General features: G+C 39.3%; 2 protein-coding genes across 3 annotated transcripts in view; both read right to left on the reverse strand.

Moving 5' to 3' along the window:
* diaph3 (diaphanous-related formin 3) overlaps positions 1-23 on the reverse strand; it is a 427,644-nt gene extending 427,621 nt beyond the window's left edge. The window contains exon 1 of the mRNA XM_052101613.1: positions 1-23. This exon is cut by the window's left edge and continues 458 nt beyond it. The gene's annotated coding sequence lies outside the window, so the exon portion shown is untranslated.
* A 4,999-nt stretch (positions 24-5,022) lies between these two features.
* Positions 5,023-22,500, reverse strand: part of LOC127626373 (protein FAM126B) — a 17,705-nt gene continuing 227 nt past the window's right edge. Inside the window, exons 1-12 of one of the 2 annotated variants that reach the window (XM_052102115.1) lie at positions 22,484-22,500; positions 17,880-17,962; positions 17,175-17,232; positions 16,866-16,970; positions 15,726-15,905; positions 15,565-15,645; positions 13,790-13,905; positions 11,497-11,592; positions 11,113-11,229; positions 9,560-9,647; positions 9,237-9,387; positions 5,023-6,276 (exon numbers count right to left, since the gene is read on the reverse strand). The exon at positions 22,484-22,500 is cut by the window's right edge and continues 227 nt beyond it. In XM_052102115.1, the coding sequence (XP_051958075.1) occupies positions 5,684-6,276; positions 9,237-9,387; positions 9,560-9,647; positions 11,113-11,229; positions 11,497-11,592; positions 13,790-13,905; positions 15,565-15,645; positions 15,726-15,905; positions 16,866-16,970; positions 17,175-17,225 (1,578 nt within the window). In that variant the 5' untranslated portion in view covers positions 17,226-17,232; positions 17,880-17,962; positions 22,484-22,500 and the 3' untranslated portion in view covers positions 5,023-5,683. Of the gene's footprint in view, positions 6,277-9,236; positions 9,388-9,559; positions 9,648-11,112; positions 11,230-11,496; positions 11,593-13,789; positions 13,906-15,564; positions 15,646-15,725; positions 15,906-16,865; positions 16,971-17,174; positions 17,233-17,879; positions 18,015-22,483 lie in introns of both variants that reach the window. The other variant, XM_052102116.1, reaches the window with a different exon arrangement.

A 22,500-nucleotide genomic window follows, 5' to 3' on the forward strand; every position in this document is an offset into this window, starting at 1 on the left:
AAAATGAAGCTGAGACGGAACGTCACAAAGTCAGAAGTCTGAAACTCCCGCCTCAGAAACAGCCAATGAGATACGTCGGATTGGGAACCACATGATGAAGATCCACTTCCGTGTGAAGTCACGTGATTAGTATCCACGCTTCTAATTGGCTACAGGACTCTGTTTCCCGCATATTCGATATTAATGCATTATGCAAGATTTTCGAGATGTAAAAATATAAATAATGTATGTTTTTTAAAATCGGCACTAAAATAACAACATTACCTCTCCATATAAACGAACAATAATCAACCATATAAAATACTTGTAACCCTTAAAATTATACCTCGGGTATCTAGTGACCATTGAATTCATTCCACACCCTGTTCCTCATACATTGTTGAGTTGTGCCCACACCTCTTTAATATTCCTCAATTTTTCTTTTATAAATAGAGTGGAAAAAATGCCAAACTTTCAACAACAACAAAAATTATAACAATTCTCTAATTACCAAAAGTGTCCATTTTTATTTCTTTTTTTTTTTGTGCACTTCCAAAAATTATATTTTTATGATTAAATAATATCTATATAAGTTTACTATCACATGATACCTATTTCTTTATTTATTACAAGAGAAATGAGTACTATATTCATACAAATACTATACTAATCACGTTGATTTTCTGTGCAACAATTAATTAACAACAATGGTGAATTACCAGTATCCCATATGCAATGTCAAATGCCATTGCTGTGTTCACATTTGCGGTGTAGGAATGACATTGCTGTGTACACGTTCATATTATACATGTTATTTCTTACTCAAGGTGGCACTGTTGTTTCAGACTTGATTTACATTTGACATTGCTCTTTGATGAAGAAACAACATGGAAGTAAACTATAGCAAGTACAACACAATATGATATGACCAGAGGTTGTGCTAGAAAAAAATGTGTATCTGTCACGGAGTTGAAAAATGTCCATCTGATCTTTTTTTATCCATCATACTTCTTTTCATTTAAAAAATAATTAGGATAAGTTCAGTGGTGTGGCATCCATTATAATGGCATATACAGTATACATCTAATATAATAGATTTATGACTCAAGCGCAAGTATTTTAATTCAGGAGTTCTAGGGTGAAAATTCTACCTGTCAATCAACCACTATGATAAAACATGATTTTTTAAACATAGCTGGTTACATGTGGCTTGAAAAGGAATAACCACCTGGTTGGAAATTTTAAAAGCACAAACACTTATGTAACTTATTCAGTCTGTCTGATTTAAAGCACATCAGCTCAGATTAAAATAATGGAGAATTACACACTAAATGTCATGTTTGCACTAAGAGTAAATGCATGTTAATTGGCAGAAATGGTAAGTGAGTTTTTTTTCTTATTGTTCTTATACTTTTTGAGTTTTATTATCATCCAGAAACACATTGACATACTGTAGTGATTGATGTAAGCAGTCATGAAATCAGAGACACTCATGGCACACACACACCACAGAGAGAGAGTGCAATCAAAACTGATTCTAGGTAAGTGGTTTTCTTGTTTATTTTTTTAAGTATCTATTAAAATGAATGAAAGTACTTCAAATTATCTCTTAATGATGGATTTTCAGTTTACACAACCCCTGAAGATGACTATTGCCATTTGGGTGTACTACTGAGATTAAATATGTAGTGCTTTTATTTAGAATTAATTAGTGCCTGAGAAAATACTTATGTGTAACTTATGTGTAGCTTACCTGTATGTGTATCTTATGTGTAGCTTACCTGTATGTGTATCTTATGTGTATTTTACCTGTATGTGTAACTTATGTGTAGCTTACCTGTATGTGTATCTTATGTGTATCTTACCTGTATGTGTAACTTATGTGTATTTTACCTGTATGTGTAACTTATGTGTATCTTACCTGTATGTGTATCTTATGTGTATCTTACCTGTATGTGTATCTTATGTGTAGCTTACCTGTATGTGTAACTTATGTGTAGCTTACCTGTATGTGTAACTTATGTGTAGCTTACCTGTATGTGTAACTTATGTGTAGCTTACCTGTATGTGTAACTTATGTGTAGCTTACCTGTATGTGTAACTTATGTGTAGCTTACCTGTATGTGTAACTTATGTGTATTTTACCTGTATGTGTAACTTATGTGTATTTTACCTGTATGTGTATCTTATGTGTATCTTACCTGTATGTGTATACTTATGTGTATTTTACCTGTATGTGTAACTTATGTGTATTTTACCTGTATGTGTAACTTATGTGTATTTTACCTGTATGTGTATCTTATGTGTAGCTTACCTGTATGTGTAACTTATGTGTATTTTACCTGTATGTGTAACTTATGTGTATTTTACCTGTATGTGTAACTTATGTGTATTTTACCTGTATGTATATCTTGTGTATCTTACCTGTATGTGTATCTTATGTGTATTTTACCTGTATGTGTAACTTGTGTATTTTACCTGTATGTGTAACTTATGTGTATTTTACCTGTATGTGTAACTTATGTGTATCTTACCTGTATCTGTATCTTATGTGTAATTTACCTGTATGTGTAAGTTGTGTAGCTTTCCTGTATGTGTAACTAACTTGTATGTGTTGCTTATGTGTAAGTTACCTGTATGTGTAACCTATGTGTAGATTACCTGTATGTGTAACTTGTGTAGCTTTGCTGTATGTGTAAATTATGTTTAACTTATGTGTAGCTTACTTGTATGTACAACTTGTGTAACTAACCTGTATGTGTAATTTATTTGTAGCTTTCCTGTATGTGTAACCTATGTGTAGATTACCTGTATGTGTAATTTATGTGTAGCTTTGCTGTATGTGTAAATTATGTGTAACTTGTGTATCTTACTTGTATGTGTAACTTATGTGTAGCTTTCCTGAATGTGTAAATTATGTGTATTTTACCTGTATGTGTAACTTAGGTGTAGTTTACCATACTTAATTTTAATTTGATTAATTGTATATTCAAACATAAATGTTTGTCCAAATATGTCATTTTCCACAACATTCTGCATTTTATAGATAATGCTATTTATATGACTTGTTGATTCTATCCGTGTTTTCTGCATCCTACATGTGGTAACCGCGGTATAAGCTGACCCCGACTGTTGAATTATTGAAAATTAATTCACATCCCGAGGAATTAGGGCCAAATCACCATGCTACCAACCAAGAGTGTGAATTAATTTTCAAATAAATCAGTCACATTCCAGGTTTCCTAGGATGCGTGGGAACCTTGCAATTGTAGAGAACGTATATTTATATTTTTATATCTTGCAAAATTATCATTTTGCATATGCATTTAAATTGAATATGTGGAAAGTCCAATTGCATTATATGGACATACAAAGTTGATATTCTTCTAAATATATTGGTTTGTGTTCTGCAGAAGAACAGAAACCAATAGCACATCTGGAATTGCATGAGGGTGAATGAAAGTTTTGGTGAACTATCCCTTTAAGAACAGCATGCCAAAAAGTACTGGAAGTATTAGTAACCCAATAGAGCCGTTCAGCTTCTGGTCCAAAATCCCGGATGAGAATTCGCCATGGGTTCCCTCTTGATTTTCCTTGATCTTAAGAGAAGAGGAAAAAAGTCTGTGGTGAACATTCCTCGAAGATATGTGGACGTTTTGTTCAACAACATAAATTACACATTCATACCGCAAACTTTTGAAGCTGTATTGAATTGCATACTTAAAGTAATGTTACGTCAACTAAGGTTTACCACAGACATTATTTTTCTCATAAGTATAGAAACATCAATAATAAAAACCCATAGGAAAATCCCAAGGGAACCCATGGTGAATTAGACTTCCAGGTTCTCCTACAAATTGACATCACAGCTGAACAGGTCTATTGATTGTCACTTTAAAGTTGCATTAAGTGTCAATGGTGAGTAGACAGGTTTGCTAGCTAATATAAATGGACTTTCATTCTAGACAAAACAGTCTAGGAATACGATTTGCAGGAACAGCTAGAGGAAAGGAAAATGTACGGTTCCTAAGGCGTTGTAACAAACCCCACCTCTTAAAATGTACGATTACATACGCTATTGTATAATAATATGGAGTCTACCCACCCAGTTCATTTTGAACATCCTTTGATAAATGTTTATAAAAGGAAAAAAAAAAAATGAGTAAGAGCAAATAAATGGCAAAATTAAGAATAATGCAGGACAGGAATTCTTGTGCACTTTGCCAACAAAGCTCCACTTTCTTATTGAATAACACTGTTTTATAACACTGGCCGGCAACTTGTGTTTCCTCCGGACATGGTGCTCTGGTCCCGTTCGCTCAAGAAGGTCTTCATCATTGAGCTCACAGTACCCTGGGAGGACTCAGTAGATGAGGCTCATGAGCGAAAACATCTGCGCTATGCCAATCTAGCTGCCGAAGCACGGCATCTTGGCTGGAACACAGAAGTCCGACCAGTGGAGGTGGGCTGCAGAGGTTGTGGCAACATCTACAACCAGACTGCATAGAGACCTAGGAATTAAGGGCCAGAGCCAGCGTTCGGCAATCAGAGCTGTGTCGGAGGCAGCAGAAGGCAGCAGTCAGTGGCTCTGGATGAAGAGGAGAGACCCCAGCTGGGCCCCGAAGTGAGAGGGCCAGGAGGTATGTGGTCAACTATGCTTGACTCAGGGAGGAGGACGCCCCTGCCATGCATAGTCCCATGGGATGTTGGCTATTAACAACAAGGCAACTCCTATGACTAATTGGGAATGGGACGCAAGCATAGGATTGATCACCCTGTCGCTGGCCGCCTTTGGGGAGGGTGTATAGTGTGAAAGGCCGAAACACACTAGGAACCAAAAGGTACACTACTGACGATGCGCTCCCCAAATTTCACCAGGCTCACTGTTCATGAACTCTTGGAAGTGCTTGCACAAGGATAGTAACACCTCATCCTGTGATCTTGGAATCTTTTACATGGCTCGTCTCCGCACTATGATAACTATTATAAATGTAACATGCAATCTGTTTCATGTCTAACAAAATGAACTTGACAGCATTCCCATGAACAGCACATTTATTCACCGTTCAGTAGATAACTTCTTATGTACAAGCAATATAGATTCTGTTAGCATACAATCTTTCTATTGTACAATAATAATTTACACAAATATACACAATTTGAAATATAAACTTGCTCCGAAGTACAACATGTACTGTTTTTCTTTTAACAGTGTAGCTTTTCATTGAGGCAGACCACACAATTTATTATCTGTGGTGGATGGAGAGCACAGGCAACAGAAAGCAGGCTCAGTCAGCGCAACAATGAAACAAAAGAGAATGTCTTTAGGACGTCCTACAGCTGGGCTCTTTGGATCATGCATTAGGTCTTTCTATATGCATTGACAGTGATTGTCAGTTCTTAAGTTCATTGCTGTGATACAGTAACACATTTTTGTTCCTCTTAAAATAACACTATGGTATGGTTTGTTTGTATGGCACATTTAAAATGGTCTCGGATCATGTGCACTTCTGAACATATCCACTAGGGGAAGAATTGTGCAAAACACTTATTTCCTCACCAAACCCAAGTGCATAATGTAGTGATAAGTCTCATTCTCACACTTTCACACAGACAACATGCTCATTCGCATGCATGTTAAACATTTCTGCTGGTTCTTTCTCTGTCTCTTGTCTCTCCCACAGTCTACCCGTGCAAAATTGTTCTACACCTGTGATATAATCTGCATATTAAAACTGGATGATCGAGACGGTTTAGACAATGGGCTTCCAGAGGAGAATGCGCTTCTAGGGGAGAGAAGATCCTGGCTCCTTGCGGCTCGCCTAAGACGTTCTTCTTGCAAGCTAATTGCTGACAGATAGTGGGCTCTATCTGCACTGAGACTACCCAGCGACAGGCTATCTGTGGGCCCTGATGAGCCATTCAGGCCTGTACAGTCCAGGGACTTGCTAGAAGACGTGCTGCCAGTTTTGGTTGGTGGACCAGCAAAGGGAGGAATGTAATGTGGGTCGAGAAAGCACCTCGGAGCACTGGGACTCGGGCTGCGACTGTTCTCTGCACTGTGGTGGCTGACGGCAGGGGGAGGGGATTGGTGGCGTTGGTGGAGGCTTTGGAGGGCAGCTCTAGTTTCGGCCAACATGCTCTCTCTCTGCCTGGCTCTGGGATCACGGGAAGGTCGAACTCCTGTTATGACCCAGTAACGTTTCACATTGCTGGGCTGACTGCTGCTGGAAGCACCAGAGGAGAAGCCTTCATCTGGGTCAAAAGAGTCCTCTCCACAGCTCACTCCATCTGCATCTATATAACACGAAGAGTGGCAGAAAGGAAAAATTAGGCAGAGAAAACAGAAAGCAGGATTAAAGGAATATTCCGGGTTCAATACAAGTTAAGCTCAATCAACAGCATTTGTGGCATAATGTTGACGTTTTTTTTTTTTTTAAAGAAAAGCATAAATCTGGGTTACAGTAAGGCACTTTCAATGGAAGTCAATAGGGTCAATTCGTAAACATTAAAATTCTCACCGTTTTGGGGACCCGGGTATCTCAGCGAGTATTGACACTGACTATCACCCCTGGAGTTGTGAGTTCGAATTCAGGGCGTGCTGAGTGACTCCAGCCAGGTCTCCTAAGCAACCAAATTGGCCCGGTTGCTAGGAAGGGTACAGGCACATGGAGTAACCTCCTTGTGGTCGCGATTATTGATTCTCGCTCTAAAATGGGGCGTGTGGTGAGTTATGTGTGGATCGTGGAGAATAGCAGGAGTCTCCACATGCTGAGAGTCTCCGCGGTGTCATGCACAACGAGTCACGTGATAAGATGCGCGGATTGACGCTCTCAGAAGAGGAGGCAACAGAAACTTGTCCTCCGCCACCCGGATTGAGGTGAGTAACCGCGCCACCACAAGGACCTACCAAGTAGTGGGAATTGGGCATTCAAATTGGGATAAAAAAACACTACTAAGTTTCAAAAATAAAGCCGCAAAACGATGAGTGTTAACATGATTTTACTGCTATTAAATTACTTAAGTACTTGATATACACATGCGTGGACATTGTATTTTGGCTTGGCTATATGCAACGCATAATTTAATTTAATTTAAACAGACTGATCTCAGTTCAGAAGACGCTGTGCTGTCAGTAAAAGGTTAAACTAGCAATGCACAATCATGTGACAAAACAACCTGGTGCCGATCAGAGTTTGTCTTTGGGAGAAACACCAACAAAATTACATCTAGTAAGAAACCTAATTAAGTTTTTGCATTGAAACCTGTTCGAGTCAAAAAGGTTAGAGTCTCTGGTTTCATCCAGTATGCCATTTTTACATTTGAGGGATTTATCGTGAAGCTACGCTGCTAAACAAAATGTACATTAATGTGTACTTATGGGAATTCAAATGAAAAATGCGCTTACTAACTATGCATCATCACATTGAGAATCAATGGGTACATCCAAAAGCTGAAACTTTTTGCTTTCAGAGGCTTTATATGGAGTTATGATGAAAATAAAGTGCATTTAATTTTGTTCTGAGACCAGTGCAGACAGACAGCACACTGGAGGTTAAGTCGTTCACTACATAGGGAGCATCTTATAGCTCTCAATGCAGCTAAGTGCAGACTGCAGATTAAGTTTGGATCACTCAACAGGTTTTTTTTCCTTCTCCCCAATCTGGAATGCCCATTTCCCAATGCACTTCTTGTGGAAGTCATCGTGGTGGCGTAGTGACTCGTCTCAATCCGGGTGGTGTAGGACGAATCTCAGTTGCCTCAAGAGTCGGAGACCGTCAATCCACGCATCTTATCACGTGGCTTGAGCGCGTTACCGTGGAGACATAGCGCGTGTGAAGGCGTAACGCTATTGTACGCTGCATTCATGCACAACGTGCCCCACCGAGAGAGAACCACATTATAGTGACCACGAGGAGGTTACCCCATGTGACTACCCTCCCTAGAAACCGGGCCAATTTGGTAGCTTAGGAGACCTGACTGGAGTCACTCGGCACGCCCTGGATTCAAACTAGCAAGTCAAGGGGTGATAGTCAGCGTCTTTACTTGCTGAGCTACCCAGACCCCCCCTCACTCAACATGTTTGACAGACATGGGACAATGATAATCAGTACATAGAATGTATAATTTTATTTTAACATGGTTGGCAGTGATTAGATGATGCTGGCCATTACTTCAAAATCACAATTAATTATGCTAATTTCGGATGTAGCATCTGTAATGTCTCAAAAACAGGAATAACTGACACTCCTGGAAACATATACTTTTTGACTTTCTATAGCTTGGAATATTACTTAATCCCACTGTCCACATATTGTATGTTACCATAAAGTTCTATGAAAACTATCTAACAAGTACTGGTTATATACAAGTAAAAAAGGGAAATGTCAAATTCACAAGGCAGTCACGCTCGGGCCTCAGGAGGTTACACCACAAATGCTGATAAAGTTCAACACACAATGCAAACCGTCTAGAGGCAAGAAGACTAAAATCACAATTATGTAAAAAAACAAATGCTAAACATTTTATCAATGTAGGTAAATGTAAAATGTGCCCAGAAGAAAAAACAGCATGCAACAAAACAAAGTTTGAAAGGAGTCTGTACATTAAGCCGTTTAAATGAATTGCACAAATCTGTGCAAAGGAGTAGAAGTAGAAGACTACTGGTCTAGCAAGCACTATAAAAATAATCTTAAAACAATAATCAAGCACAAATGATCACAATACAGTGCTAGTTCTGACATAACCAAGGAATCTGGAATGGACACATGTTAAAAGTCTGTGCAGCTCAAAAAACTGGTCACACATACAATGGGGTCTTCCATGCACTGAGGGGTCTTCAGTCTAATATTTAGGCCAATAAACACTTTCTACGATCAAACAGGTTAGAGCTTGATATCTGGATTCTCTAAAAGGTAAGCTCATCCTGAGCCCCGCCTACCCCCTTGTAACGTAAGGTGAATGGTGCACTTTATCCGCCCACATGGTACAGGATTGGCCAGTTTCTCCAAGGGAATGTATTGGCTGGGGATGATGGAGGCGTAGAATTCGGTCGTGGTTGAGAAATCAAAACAATCTGAGGTGAAGACAGTGAGTAAGCTAAACATAATGCTGATATAGGGGTAATTTCAGACAGGTAATGCCTGCATGATAATGAGGGAAAGCAAGCAAGCAACAAACTAAAGGGGGTACAATCACAGGCCTTTGCTTTACAGTGTGTGTGTGTGTGTGTGTGTGCGTGTCTTGTGCATGCATACCCTCTCGTTTCCAACGAAGGCGGCGAATGGAGGCGGCAGTGACAGCTGCCTGCGAGACGCATCTACCAGCAGGTGTTACTTCAACTTCGAGAAGGTTCCTTGAGCCCTCCGGAGGCCGGGATGGAAGTGAATGACTAATTGCATTTGCCACCTGAAGATCAGAGGTCAATATAAACAGTGAAGTATATAACATGTTCCCTTTAGAATTATAAATAAAACTTTATTATTAAAAGACTTCATGAAATAAGGGGAACCCAGTTAATTTCAACTAACCAAAGTATTTTGCATCTTACATATACATGTAGACAGGTGCCAACATTTACCAGTAATGGCTGGGCATGCAGGTCTAGCTGTGCTCGGTAGAGGATATCGTCCAACGCTTCCCTCCCTAGATCCCACTGCCCATTATAACTGAGTTAATGGGAGAAAGTATCATCAAGCAGGTGAAATCATTAGCAGATCATTTAAACAGTTTATAGAAAAACAAAAAGATATACTGTGTTGATTCCCCGAACTAATGTCATATATATATATATATATATATTATTCAATTATACCTCTCATCTAAGGTGCCCGAGGGGGACACAACACAACTAAATTAGCAAAGCAAATCAAATCTGAAAGCACAATGAAATTAAGCCACAACTAAATGGAATTGAGCCGCAACACAAAGGTGAATGAATTATATATAGTCTGAATTGAGTCTGAGCATTAAAGTCATGTGTATCAAATATGATACACAAAGTTTGACGGCTCCAGTTTCACTTTGTTCAACCTGATGAGCCAAACAACCTATGGTGTGTAACTTTCACATGTTTATGGCACCATCTAGTGGTTATTTGAGAATAATTGGTTTCAGTGTTTATAATCAATCTATTTAAAATGGCGGTAGACTTGCACGAAAAATCATTCTTATGTTGGGATAAATGACAGCTTATTTTTATAAAGGAAAAAGTGACAGCAATCATTACATTATTACTGATATTTAAAAATGAGTATTTGCTGAATATAAGCAGCGTGTGTTTGGTTTAAGCGTTGTATATTATTTTATTGAAAACCCCCTTTGAAATCCATGTATCAAATATGATAAAACAGCCGTTTCAGGATTATCTCTCAATCACCATTACATTACATGCATGCCAACCCCAAAAAAAGAGCTTTGAAAATTCTGACATATACTTTTTATAAGATATATTTTTGATGTATGAACTAATGATTCTGTGTATTTTCACATATACAGCCTGCTCGGTCATTATAAAGATCTCCTTATTTTACATTATAAGCTATTATGATGTCATCTTACCATAAGTTCCAGAGACCCAGCAAAAAAAAAAAAAAAAATTGGTACAATTTCCGTTTTTTAAATGTCAATATAGTGATTGGTGCGTTAAAAACATGTGATACAAATATTCATATTTATTCATATTGTATTTGATGTTCTGAATTTAACTGTGATGATTTATAATTTAAATCCATTATAAACCAAGGAGGGGAAGTTGTCATGGCCAAACTCTCAAACATTTGGGATCTCCGAAAAACCCAAACAGTCCTCTGATAATACCCCAATATTTAACACTGTAGCATGTACAGGCTAAGAGAAGCTTCAGTAACGAATGTCCTACACAAATTAATTGCTGGGCCTCAGGAGGATAATGACCTTTAATACCTAATGCATCAAATATGATACATTAATGTATTTTTTTTAATGATTTATTTTTATAGTTTGTCTAATGGTACTAAAAACAGTTTAAATGTAAAACTGTAAAGAGTCTACAGATTCCATCTGGGCCTGGCATTTATAGAGGACTAGTGGGATGTAAAGTAACACAAGATATTAAGACTTTAAGTATTGCACTGTAATAGACTCTGAACATACATGGCATGATAAACTGCAGTCAACATCTGCACCATAAACTCTGGCTCTAAACGCACACGGTTGCATGGCTCCTTCCACAACTTCTGCTGCTGCCGCAGGTAGCCGCTCACACACAGCCTGAGAAACGAAAGAGTTTCAGAGACAAAGACGGGTCATTAAAAGTAATTAATGACTTGTTTATTTGTACGTCTTTATGCTAATGCTGCGACCCACGACCTAAGACCTTTACTCTCGCTCTCTCTCTAAATCAATATCCCATTTAATCATTCCCTCACTGCTTATTCCTGTAAAAACTCAGGAGCAAGCAAGACAGTTTAGAGAGAGAGACAGCACACAAAGACAGGCTGTTAGCAGTAAAGAGACCTCACACGTCATCTCTCTTACCGTATGCTCATTCTGCAAGCGGATTGGTGGGAGGACGCAGGCATATAGACCACGGCTGAGTTGTAGCAGAGCATTAGAAAAGACAGCACCTCAAATCTGCAGGAAGATATACATGCCGTTATATAACCCCCCTGACATCTGCATAATTTTACATTGACAAATCAGACAGCGGTACATTAGGAGTCAGCAACTGTTGCACTGAATCCATCTCGTGGAACCGCTAATAACAAATCTCAGTACATCTGCATAGATCTCAAGAGGCACGACTCTCCAACAGCAGTTTAATGAAATAAAAATGCTGAGATACCATTTCAGGGCTTTAACCTGTGAAAACATAACAGCTGAGTCAAAGCAATAAAACTGTCCAGTGGGCGACGGCACAATCAATCAAACCACCACAAATATTCCAAATATCAAACCAAGTTTTTCCACAAGAATTCATGATTGGGGGTATGTGTAGCTCAGCGAGTATTGATGCTGACCATCACCCCTGGAGTCGTGAGTTCGAATCCAGGTCTCCCAAGCAACCAGATTGGCCCGGTTGCTAGGGAGGGTACAGTCACATGGGGTAACCTCCTTGTGGTGGTGATTAGTGGTTCTGCTCTCAATGGGGCGTGTGGCGAGTTGTGTGTGGATTGCGGAGAGTAGCATGAGTCTCCACATGCTGAGAGTCTCTGCGTTGTCATGCACAACGAGACACGTGATAAGTTGCACGGATTGATGGTCTCAGAAACATTTTAATGAGCTTGTGATTCACCACAATTGTTTGCCAGAAGTTTGAAACTCTTCACCGGTAGTGGTGAACCTGCAGAAAACCTTTGGCAACAATGGACAATTTGCCGCAATGTGAAAATTTTCCAGTCATTTGTAATTACTAGGTAAGGATTTTTTTATTTTTTTTTTTTTTTTTTTTAAACGATTTTACAATTCTAGACGAGCTGAGCAAAGCCAGAAGCATTTATATTGTTTATAGAAATTTCCATGATTTTTCCAGGCCTTTTAAAAAAAACATATACACTCACCTAAAGGATTATTAGGAACACCTGTTCAATTTCTCATTAATGCAATTATCTAATCAACCAATCACATGGCAGTTGCTTCAATGCATTTAGGGGTGTGGTCCTGGTCAAGACAATCTCCTGAACTCCAAACTGAATGTCAGAATGGGAAAGAAAGGTGATTTAAGCAATTTTGAGCGTGGCATGGTTGTTGGTGCCAGACGGGCCGGTCTGAGTATTTCACAATCTGCTCAGTTACTGGGATTTTCACGCACAACCATTTCTAGGGTTTACAAAGAATGGTGTGAAAAGGGAAAAACATCCAGTATGCGGCAGTCCTGTGGGCGAAAATGCCTTGTTGATGCTAGAGGTCAGAGGAGAATGGGCCGACTGATTCAAGCTGATAGAAGAGCAACTTTGCCTGAAATAACCACTCGTTACAACCGAGGTATGCAGCAAAGCATTTGTGAAGCCACAACACGCACAACCTTGAGGCGGATGGGCTACAACAGCAGAAGACCCCACCGGGTACCACTCATCTCCACTACAAATAGGAAAAAGAGGCTACAATTTGCAAGAGCTCACCAAAATTGGACAGTTGAAGACTGGAAAAATGTTGCCTGGTCTGATGAGTCTCGATTTCTGTTGAGACATTCAGATGGTAGAGTCAGAATTTGGCGTAAACAGAATGAGAACATGGATCCATCATGCCTTGTTACCACTGTGCAGGCTGGTGGTGGTGGTGTAATGGTGTGGGGGATGTTTTCTTGGCACACTTTAGGCCCCTTAGTGCCAATTGGGCATCGTTTAAATGCCACATCCTACCTGACCATTGTTTCTGACCATGTCCATCCCTTTATGGCCACCATGTACCCATCCTCTGATGGCTACTTCCAGCAGGATAATGCACCATGTCACAAAGCTCGAATCATTTCAAATTGGTTTCTTGAACATGACAATGAGTTCACTGTACTAAAATGGCCCCCACAGTCACCAGATCTCAACCCAATAGAGCATCTTTGGGATGTGGTGGAACGGGAGCTTCGTGCCCTGGATGAGCATCCCACAAATCTCCATCAACTGCAAGATGCTATCCTATCAATATGGGCCAAGATTTCTAAAGAATGCTTTCAGCACCTTGTTGAATCAATTCCACGTAGAATTAAGGCAGTTCTGAATGCGAAAGGGGGTCAAACACAGTATTAGTATGGTGTTCCTAATAATCCTTTAGGTGAGTGTATATAATTTCCAGGTAATTTCATGACCGTGGGAACCCTGTAAAAAAATAATAGCACCTGTTCTGTGAGGTGAACGTCTCTCTCTGAGAAAGCAGGCCGCTGTAGACCATTCGGATGAGGTCGTGCTGGTTCAGTGCTCCCTCGGTTAACACCATGGCACCCAGACTGGATGGCTGCATTAAATAATAAGAGCATTTGGCTTTAATGATTCATTAATTTACCGAAGTCCCACAATCAATAATTCTATACAAGTGTGCTGAATATTCATGTTCGTGCAAGAGCAGCTTCCTGAGGCTACAGTGCATCCGGAAAGTATTCACAGCGCTTCACTTTTTCCACATTTTGTCATGTTACAGCCTTATTCCAAAATTGATTAAATGTATTATTTTCCTCAATTCTACAAACAATTCCTCTAATAATTAAATGTTGTATGAAGAAGTTTGTCTGAAATCTTTGCAAATTTATAAAAAAAATAAAAACACATGTACATAAGTATTCACAGCCTTTGCTCAATACTTTGTTGGAGCACCTTTGGCACCAATTACAGCCTCAAATCTTTTTGTGTATGATGCTACAAGCTTGGAACACCTATTTTTGGGCAGTTTCTCCCATTCTTCTTTACCGCTCAAGCTCCATCAGGTTGGATGGGGAGCGCCGGTACACAGCCATTTTCAGATCTCTCCAGATATGTTCAATCGGGTTCAAGTCTGGGCTCTGGCTGGGCCACTCAAGGACATTCACAGAGTTGTCCCGTAGCCACTCCTTTGTTATCTTGGCTGTGTGCTTAGGGTTGTTGTCCTGTTGGAAGATGAACCGTTGCCTCAGTCTGAGGTCCAGAGCGCTCTGGAGCAGGTTTTCATCAAGGATGTCTCTGTACATTGCTGGATTCATCTTTCCCTCGATCCTGACTAGTCTCCCAGTTCCTGCCACTGAAAAACATCCCCACAGCATGATGCGGCCACCACCATGCTTCACTGTAGGGATGCTATTGGCCAGGTGATGAGTGGTGCCTGGTTTCCTCCAGACATGACGCTTACCATTCAGGCCAAAGAGTTCAAACTTTGAGCTCAATTTTGAGTGCCATGGCAATGGCTGTGAATACTTATGTACATGTGATGGTTTCGTTTTTTATTTTAAATACATTTGCATTGTCATTATGGGGGTATAGTTTATAGAATTTTGAGGAAAATAATGAATTTAATTAATTTTGGAATAAGCTGTAACATAACAAAATGTGGAAATAGTGAAGCACTGTGAATACTTTCCGGATGCACTGTACAATTGCACAAACGCAAGGTTGAAAAACCCTAACTCAACGTAACTCGCTCCACACAATTTATCCTGCAGATATGAATTAAATCATATAGCTTGCCAAGCGGAGCTGTGCTATTACTTTTCTATCTATTTAGTCTTATAATATTTGCCTGAAATGCACTGTAATAAAAAAGGGCACAAAAAACATCCCTCAGATTTACATAGGAGGAGGGACCTGGGAAATCTTGGGAGCAGAATATCATAGAGACTTAGGGCCAGTAAGTAATTCCCTAGGAACCACAAAAAAGAAAAGAAAAACCAGTACCATAGCAGATAGTTTTACAACTCGCATTTGCTTCAGAAAATGTCTAGGTTTTTGTCGCTCTATCAGGCTACAAGGGTTTGACTCGGGGAGGTTGGCGCAATCTTCCCAAAAGATGCAAAGAGAAACCAAATCTCCATCCTGTATGTGTAATAACAGGATATTTCATCTTCATTGATCTGACACGGATACCTCCTATATCTGAGACATCATGCACAGTAGATTAAAAGGCTTCCGTGTTTTACTGTGAAGGTACCTCATGGTATATTGAAGGCTTGGATAGGGATGGTATGGTGAATGACAACAGCTTGCCATTTCCTTTACTGTCCACAATTTCCTGCATCACAAAAAACACAAGGTGTGTCAAGCAACTTTGTATGCTTATAGGTAATGCAAACTAAAACACCTATCTCTTACCAGGTTATAGATCCCCAAAAGCAGTGCTTCCACACAGCCATTGCGATAGCGCTCTCTACTGGCCAAAATACGCAAATACACCCATATGAGTTCAGGCAGGAACTGCAAGGTAAAGTGACGCAATCCCTTCTCTGAACTCCGGTACAAATCAAATAACTGGTGACACACCGGAGCTAGCAGCTAGAGAGAAAAGGGGAACAAAATAAAAGTGACAAAGCGAAAGAGACAGATAGCAAGAGGAAACACTCTCCTGTGCAACATGAATATGTAAAACAAGGACCTAGAATGCAAAAGTATGGAAGCTCTGAACCACAAGGTTTTTTTTTTTAAGGTGTCTTCGTGCCTTCCTAGGTCCTACATTTTTTTTTTTTTTTTTTTTTCTCTCTGGCAAATGTATTTTCCCTCTGAATTGTTTTTCCCTCAAAAATGTTATTCCTCTCTGAAAAATAGTTTTTTTCTCCTCAAAAAGGCAAAATATTTTTCTTGCTAGCTACCAATTATGACTATCAGGAAGCATTGAATCTTATGCTTACTAGCTGACAGAATGTCTGTGGTACTTTATTGGTTGATTTACAGATTTATAGTATAATACAAAAACAAGAATGTTTTGCACTTATTGGGCAACTCATATAGGGGCGGCTCTGGCTCGTGGTAGAGCGGGTCGTCTACTAATTGCAGGGTTGGTGGTTCCCTTTCCGGCCCACACGACTCCACATGCCGAAGAGTCCTTGGGCAAGACACTGAACCCCAAGTTGCATTCAATGGCAGGCTAGTGCCTTGCATGGCAGCTCTGCAATCATTGTGTGAATGGGTGAATGAGTGAATGAGTTAGTGTAAAGTGCTTTGAAAACCACCTAGATATTTTTTTTTCAACTTGCGGTTCAGGGCTTCCGTATGAGGGAACTGAAGAGAGAACGACAAAGAAATCCTATGAGGATCCAAACAAATTCTCATGGATAAAGTCCTACTCTCCAATAATTCCCACCAAATATTCTCTTCATGAGATATTTTAAATCATCTTTAAATGCCAACATCAGCACATTACCCAACTCAAGGCCTTTTGACAGGAAATCACCCATAATATTCCTGATTAAAGCACAATTTTGCCCTCGAGACACAGTTTCAAACACATCATCGTACCTCACTGCTGGGATGCTCCTGTATAACAGCATACAGCGCAGGTACCAGAGCTTTCTTCAGACGCAGACTGCCAGCATAGCTGTGGATTTGCTCATCAGGTAACGTCTGAGGAGGAGAAATGGTGGTTGGCATGACTAAGCAGCCTCAACCTAATGCAGCTTGAAATTGAATTAACTGAAAAATATTACTCCATTAAGTTCTGAGATTACCAAACCAAACATGCTTAATGGGACATTGCATTCAGACCACTTGGGAAGTGTGGACTTAATTTGAGAGCTATAAAAAAAAATAACCTCTTTAACCTCTCACCTTGAACTCTGAAAGCCATTCCTCCACCACCACACGCTCTGAGCAGTGCATGGTCCACCTGATAGAGACAGATTGAGAGAAAATTCAGTAAAAATTGTAATATGTGAAGATAGTAGCTCAACGAGTATTGATGCTGACTAATCACCACTGGAGTCGTGAGTTTGAATCCAGGGTGTGCTGAGTGACTCCAGCCAGGTCTTCTAAGCAACCAAATTGGCCCAGTTGCTAGGGAGGGTAGAGTCACATGGGGTAACCTCCTTGTGGTGGTGATTAGTGGTTCTCGCTTACAATGGGGCGTGTGGAGAGTTGTGCGTGGATCGCGGAGAGTAGCTTGAGCCTCCACATGCTGCGAGTCTCCGCGGTGTCATGCACAACGAGTCACATGATAAGATGCGCGGACTGACGATCTCAGAAGCGGAGGCAACTGAGACTCGTCCTCCGCCACCCGAATTGAGGAGAGTAACCACGCCACTATGAGGACCTAGTAAGTAGTGGGAATTGGGTATTCCAAATGGGTGAGAAAATAAGGAATTCACACCAAGAATGTCAACACTTTTTAGGTGAGGGTCATACTACCATACTTATGCTGCACTTCCTTAAAAAAAAATATATATTTTTTTTTAAAGTGGCCAAACAATTTTTTGCTAGCATTTGCTGCTTGCCCGATGTTAATGGAGGGGTTTGCGTGAAACCCATAAACCTCACCTGACTCCGATCCAGCTCAGCCGTGTAGCGAGGGACAGATCTGGATCAGATTCTCCATGTCTCTCGAGCACTGGTCAAACAGCCTGCGAATAAAAAGACGACACACATCCCACTCAACTCCTAAAGCTCAGACACCTGCCCAAGACGGAGACAATCACGGTTACTATAGTGACTGTGTGCTCATGTTCCAAACCGCGTGTTTAATACAGCATACACAAGCAGGTGTTTCTGACACAAAGCTTCTCCATTGAGTCCTTAATACGTGACGTGTGTCATTTGTGCATACGTGTAACCAGACCCTTCAAAGCATCATCTTTGCATGTGGTGGAGTGTGTTTGTAGTACAAACTCTGTCAAAAGCAGAGGGGAAGAGTGATCGAGTGACTAGTTAGACAGCATGTGTGCTGGGCGTTTAGAAGTGAATCTGAGGTGAACACAACAGATGCTTTACACACTTAAAATCTGCACACTAACCAAATCCTTGTATTGTCGAGAGATGACCTCAAAGGTTTCTTCAGGATTTGGATTTATTTTAAAACACCAGACATCTACTTCTATTTCAGTCCAATATGAGCAAATGCTTCCATTTTATTTCACAATACAACTGCATTTGAGTAGTTGATATGAAATCCATGTGTCACCCTGTAGCACAATTTAGGTGAACTGGAAACCAGCTGGTAATTAAGAACGGTGAGAAACTGCTAGTTACAGCACCTAAAATATAAACTTTCTATCATGTATACATTTTAACCTAGAGGTGTACTGATGCATCGGTCCTCAATATTTATTCCCAATTACAACCATCAGCATATTGGGTCATTATGAAAACGCTTGTTTATTTACCAATAATTATGTACATATATTGCATTGAATACATCATTTTTGTATATCTGTAATATAATGGAATACCAACCAAACTAAATTAAATCTGAAGTCAAGTATGTAAATGTTATGCATAATATGAATTTGTAATATTTTATTATCATAATATGTAAAACGGATGTTCAGTTGTTTTAGAACTGCAAAAAAAAGATTAAAAAAAAAAAAAAAAAGTGCAAAAAATAAATAAATAAATAAAAAATCATTACTCTTGTATTTTTATTATTAAAGTTTTGGCTTGTCATGTGTTCAACCGATCCAGTCAATGTTCAATGGAAAACATTTATAGTTAGATCAATAAGATAGTTTATGTATATATAGTATAGTATTCACCTATAGTTTTTGGTTCAAATCTGTAATGATATTAGTCAACATGTTTTGTTTCGGTGCATCCCTAATCTTAATGCCAATTTAATTGGGTTCCTCCCAAATAAAAAAAAAAGGTTTATCTGTGTGTTAAAATGGAGTAGAGGTACACCAATATATTACTTTTGGCTATTAATCTGTGCCGATGTTTGCATTTATGATCAGCAGAAAAGCATGTCTATAGTTGCACAATCCTTTATTTATTCCTCAAGAGTTCCACTGTGGCCGGCGCTGACGGGTTCTACAGCTAGAACGCTTGGTTCTGATATATAACAGCACCCCTAGAGATGAAATGAGCAAATCCCCACAAGGTTTTTAATCTAAATCATTCATCATTGACAGTTGGGACGGGACAATATGGTTGTCACACAATTCGGTTCGATATACGTTATGGGTTTCATGATTAGATACAATCTTGATTCAATATAACACTTAAATGACAAAGTATTACAGAATTGTTTGTATTTTTTTCTTAAATGTTTGCGCGAAATGCACATTATAATTTCCCATCAAAAAACGTTCTCTACTACACAATATAAATGCTCAAATTTAAATAATAAGAGTTGCTCACATACCTTTCTCCAGAAGTAAAGATCACAAACAAATAAGCTTTCATAAATAGTGGGTTACATTCAGGCAGACCAGGTGCAGAATGGTAAATGGTCTGCACTTATATAATGCCTTTAACCTTAGCGGTTACCAAAGTGCTTAACAATACGTCTAATTCACCCCTTCACACACCAATAACTGCAGAGCTGCCAAACAAGGTGCTAGCCTGCCATTGGGAGCAACATACTTACTTAGAACAAGCTATAGAACTGAACAGAACTGGTCCTGAAAAACTATGTGAAGGTGTATATACATTTTTAATAATTTGTTTGTCAATGTACGTATAGGGGCGGCTGTGGCTCAGGTGGTAGACCGGGTCGGCTGCCAATCGCAGGGTTGGTGGTTCGATTGCCCACATGACTCCACATGCCGAAGTGTCCTTGGGCAAGACACTGAACCCCAAGTTGCTCCCAATGGCAGGCTAGCACCTTGCATGGCAGCTCTGCTGTTATTGGGGTGTGTGTGAGTGTGTGAGTGTAACACAATGTAAAGTACTTTGGTAACCGCTAAGGTTCAAAAAGGTGCTATATATGTGCAGAGCATTTACCATTATCCATATAATAATGAAATGAGCTGTCAATGTTTGAAATACTGTGCATAATTTACAAGTAATAACACAGAGTTTACAGTGGTGGCTCAGGGTTACTAACCAGAAGGTCGGTTGTTCAAACAAGGCCCTTAACCCTATCTGCAGGGTGCAGGCTGACCCTGCACTCTGACCCCAGCTTAGCTGGGATATGTGAAAACTAATACATTTCACTGTATATATGCAAAAAAAAACATGTGTATAATGTGTGACCAAACACTTCTTTTTTCTTTTTTTTTTTTACAGTGCCAGCATGTAAATTGCAACCATTTTAAACTATAAAACGTACAGGTTGTTCTGTAAAATTGTTTACATTTAACTGTATTTTCTACATAATTATTCTGGCAACCACAGCTGCCAGATTTTTGCACAATAAATTGCATCTGGGAATTTCCTCATTTTGGACTCCTGTCTGAGCCCATCATAATAAGGAAAGATTAAGTATGTGTATGTGTATGTGTATGTGTAATATATATATATATAATATTAATTATTACTTTTTAAATCGGCCGATTAATCAGTTATCTGCATTTCGCACCACCTTATCTATCTGTAATTGCAAAATCCACTGTTGGTCGACCTCTAATTAAGAGTAAAATATTTTTAAAAAAGTCTGGGTGTGACAAAACACCAGTCAAAGCTCCCTGATATTTACACACAAACTACAGAACCTGCTCCAAGACAGCCTTACTTCAAGACAGGGGGCAATCTGCCTGACCAAAATGTCTGTGCCGTGTGGATTCAACACCGTTAGCGCTGCCTGCTCTCTAACCCTTGCCATCTTTGTAAGAAGCTTACTAGCTTCAGTGCCAGATAATTAAGTGTATACAGTCTCTCTGAAGAGGGACACACGGTGAGGCCTAAAATAGCCCCTGTTAAAAGAGCTTAGTGCAGAGAGACAGGTAGAGGGAAAATGAAAGGGGATTTTACTGAAGGGAGATCATAGTAAGCATTAAATGAGCTTTGAGAAGAGACAGGCTACGATCTGGCTGTCGACCGAATCAGGACACAACAGAAAAGTCATTGTTAAAACGGTTGTGCAACATACTCCAAACAGGTCACAGACACACAGCGTCATGCATAAACCACAACCCTGATATTGCACGGATATGTATAACGGACTAGGTTCACACATTAAACGGGACTCACAGGAGAAAAAAAAAGGCCTCCTAAGATGACAAATGCAAAAAAATTCCCTTGATAATATTATTCTTATTAGTTCTTAATATTCTATTATAGTTTTAGTTATTATATTATGACCTATTGATAGTGAGTGTAAATTAGGTTAAGAGTAAATTACGTCTCAACCTTGACAATTTGTATAAATGAATTGAATTCAATGGATGAGACGCAGTTTGTAATATTTCAAAGACCTTGCATGCATTCAACACACTAACTAAGCCCTCAGTAATGTTATTAATACAAACTTTAACTGAAATACAAATTAAAACTAACCTAATTGGGAAAACAAACTTAAATGTTATTTTTAGCAGTGAAAATGTGTCAAGTCCTAAAATTCTTAAATTACAACTCAAGATGCATTTTACTCTCAATCCTGTCAAATTAGTAAAATGGTGTCTAATCTGACCCGGGCAAATCTCTTTGCTGCACAGAATGCAAATCCTTGGCAAGGGTCACGATACATTTGCAAATCAACAGCAAAAAGCCAAACTGATTTGATTAAAGAATTACTCTTGGATTACACGCATCACTTATTGCTGCCATTCCGGTGTCACTTGACTGTGGTTCCCTGCTCTAAATACTGATGCATCTGTGTTTGGACTTACTGATGTATTCCTCAAGCCACTTTGTACCATTGCATGAGAGATGGCCACAGCCTACTGGTGTTATGCCAGAAGGTGGCATAATGCCAATGTATGTGTGTGGTGTGTGAAGGCATCTGAAGAGTTGACAATTAGACATGATAAATTACAATGAAAAAAATGGCCTAACCATTATGCTGATAAAAGGTAATGCACATTATTTACCCTTTAGACTTTTGTTTTGCATATTAAACATACATATGCAATACACATTACAGTTTATTTTTAACTTTCTAGACACCATAAATGTAACATCTTAAGTTGCCCAAACATAATCAAAGTATGTGGTTCAAATGTATCCAAATACATGCATCAAAGTGATGGTTATTATGAATTACATACCAGCAGGATCTGGACTC

This window comes from Xyrauchen texanus, chromosome 32 (assembly GCF_025860055.1).
Source record: "Xyrauchen texanus isolate HMW12.3.18 chromosome 32, RBS_HiC_50CHRs, whole genome shotgun sequence".
Classification (NCBI taxonomy): Eukaryota; Metazoa; Chordata; class Actinopteri; order Cypriniformes; family Catostomidae; genus Xyrauchen; species Xyrauchen texanus.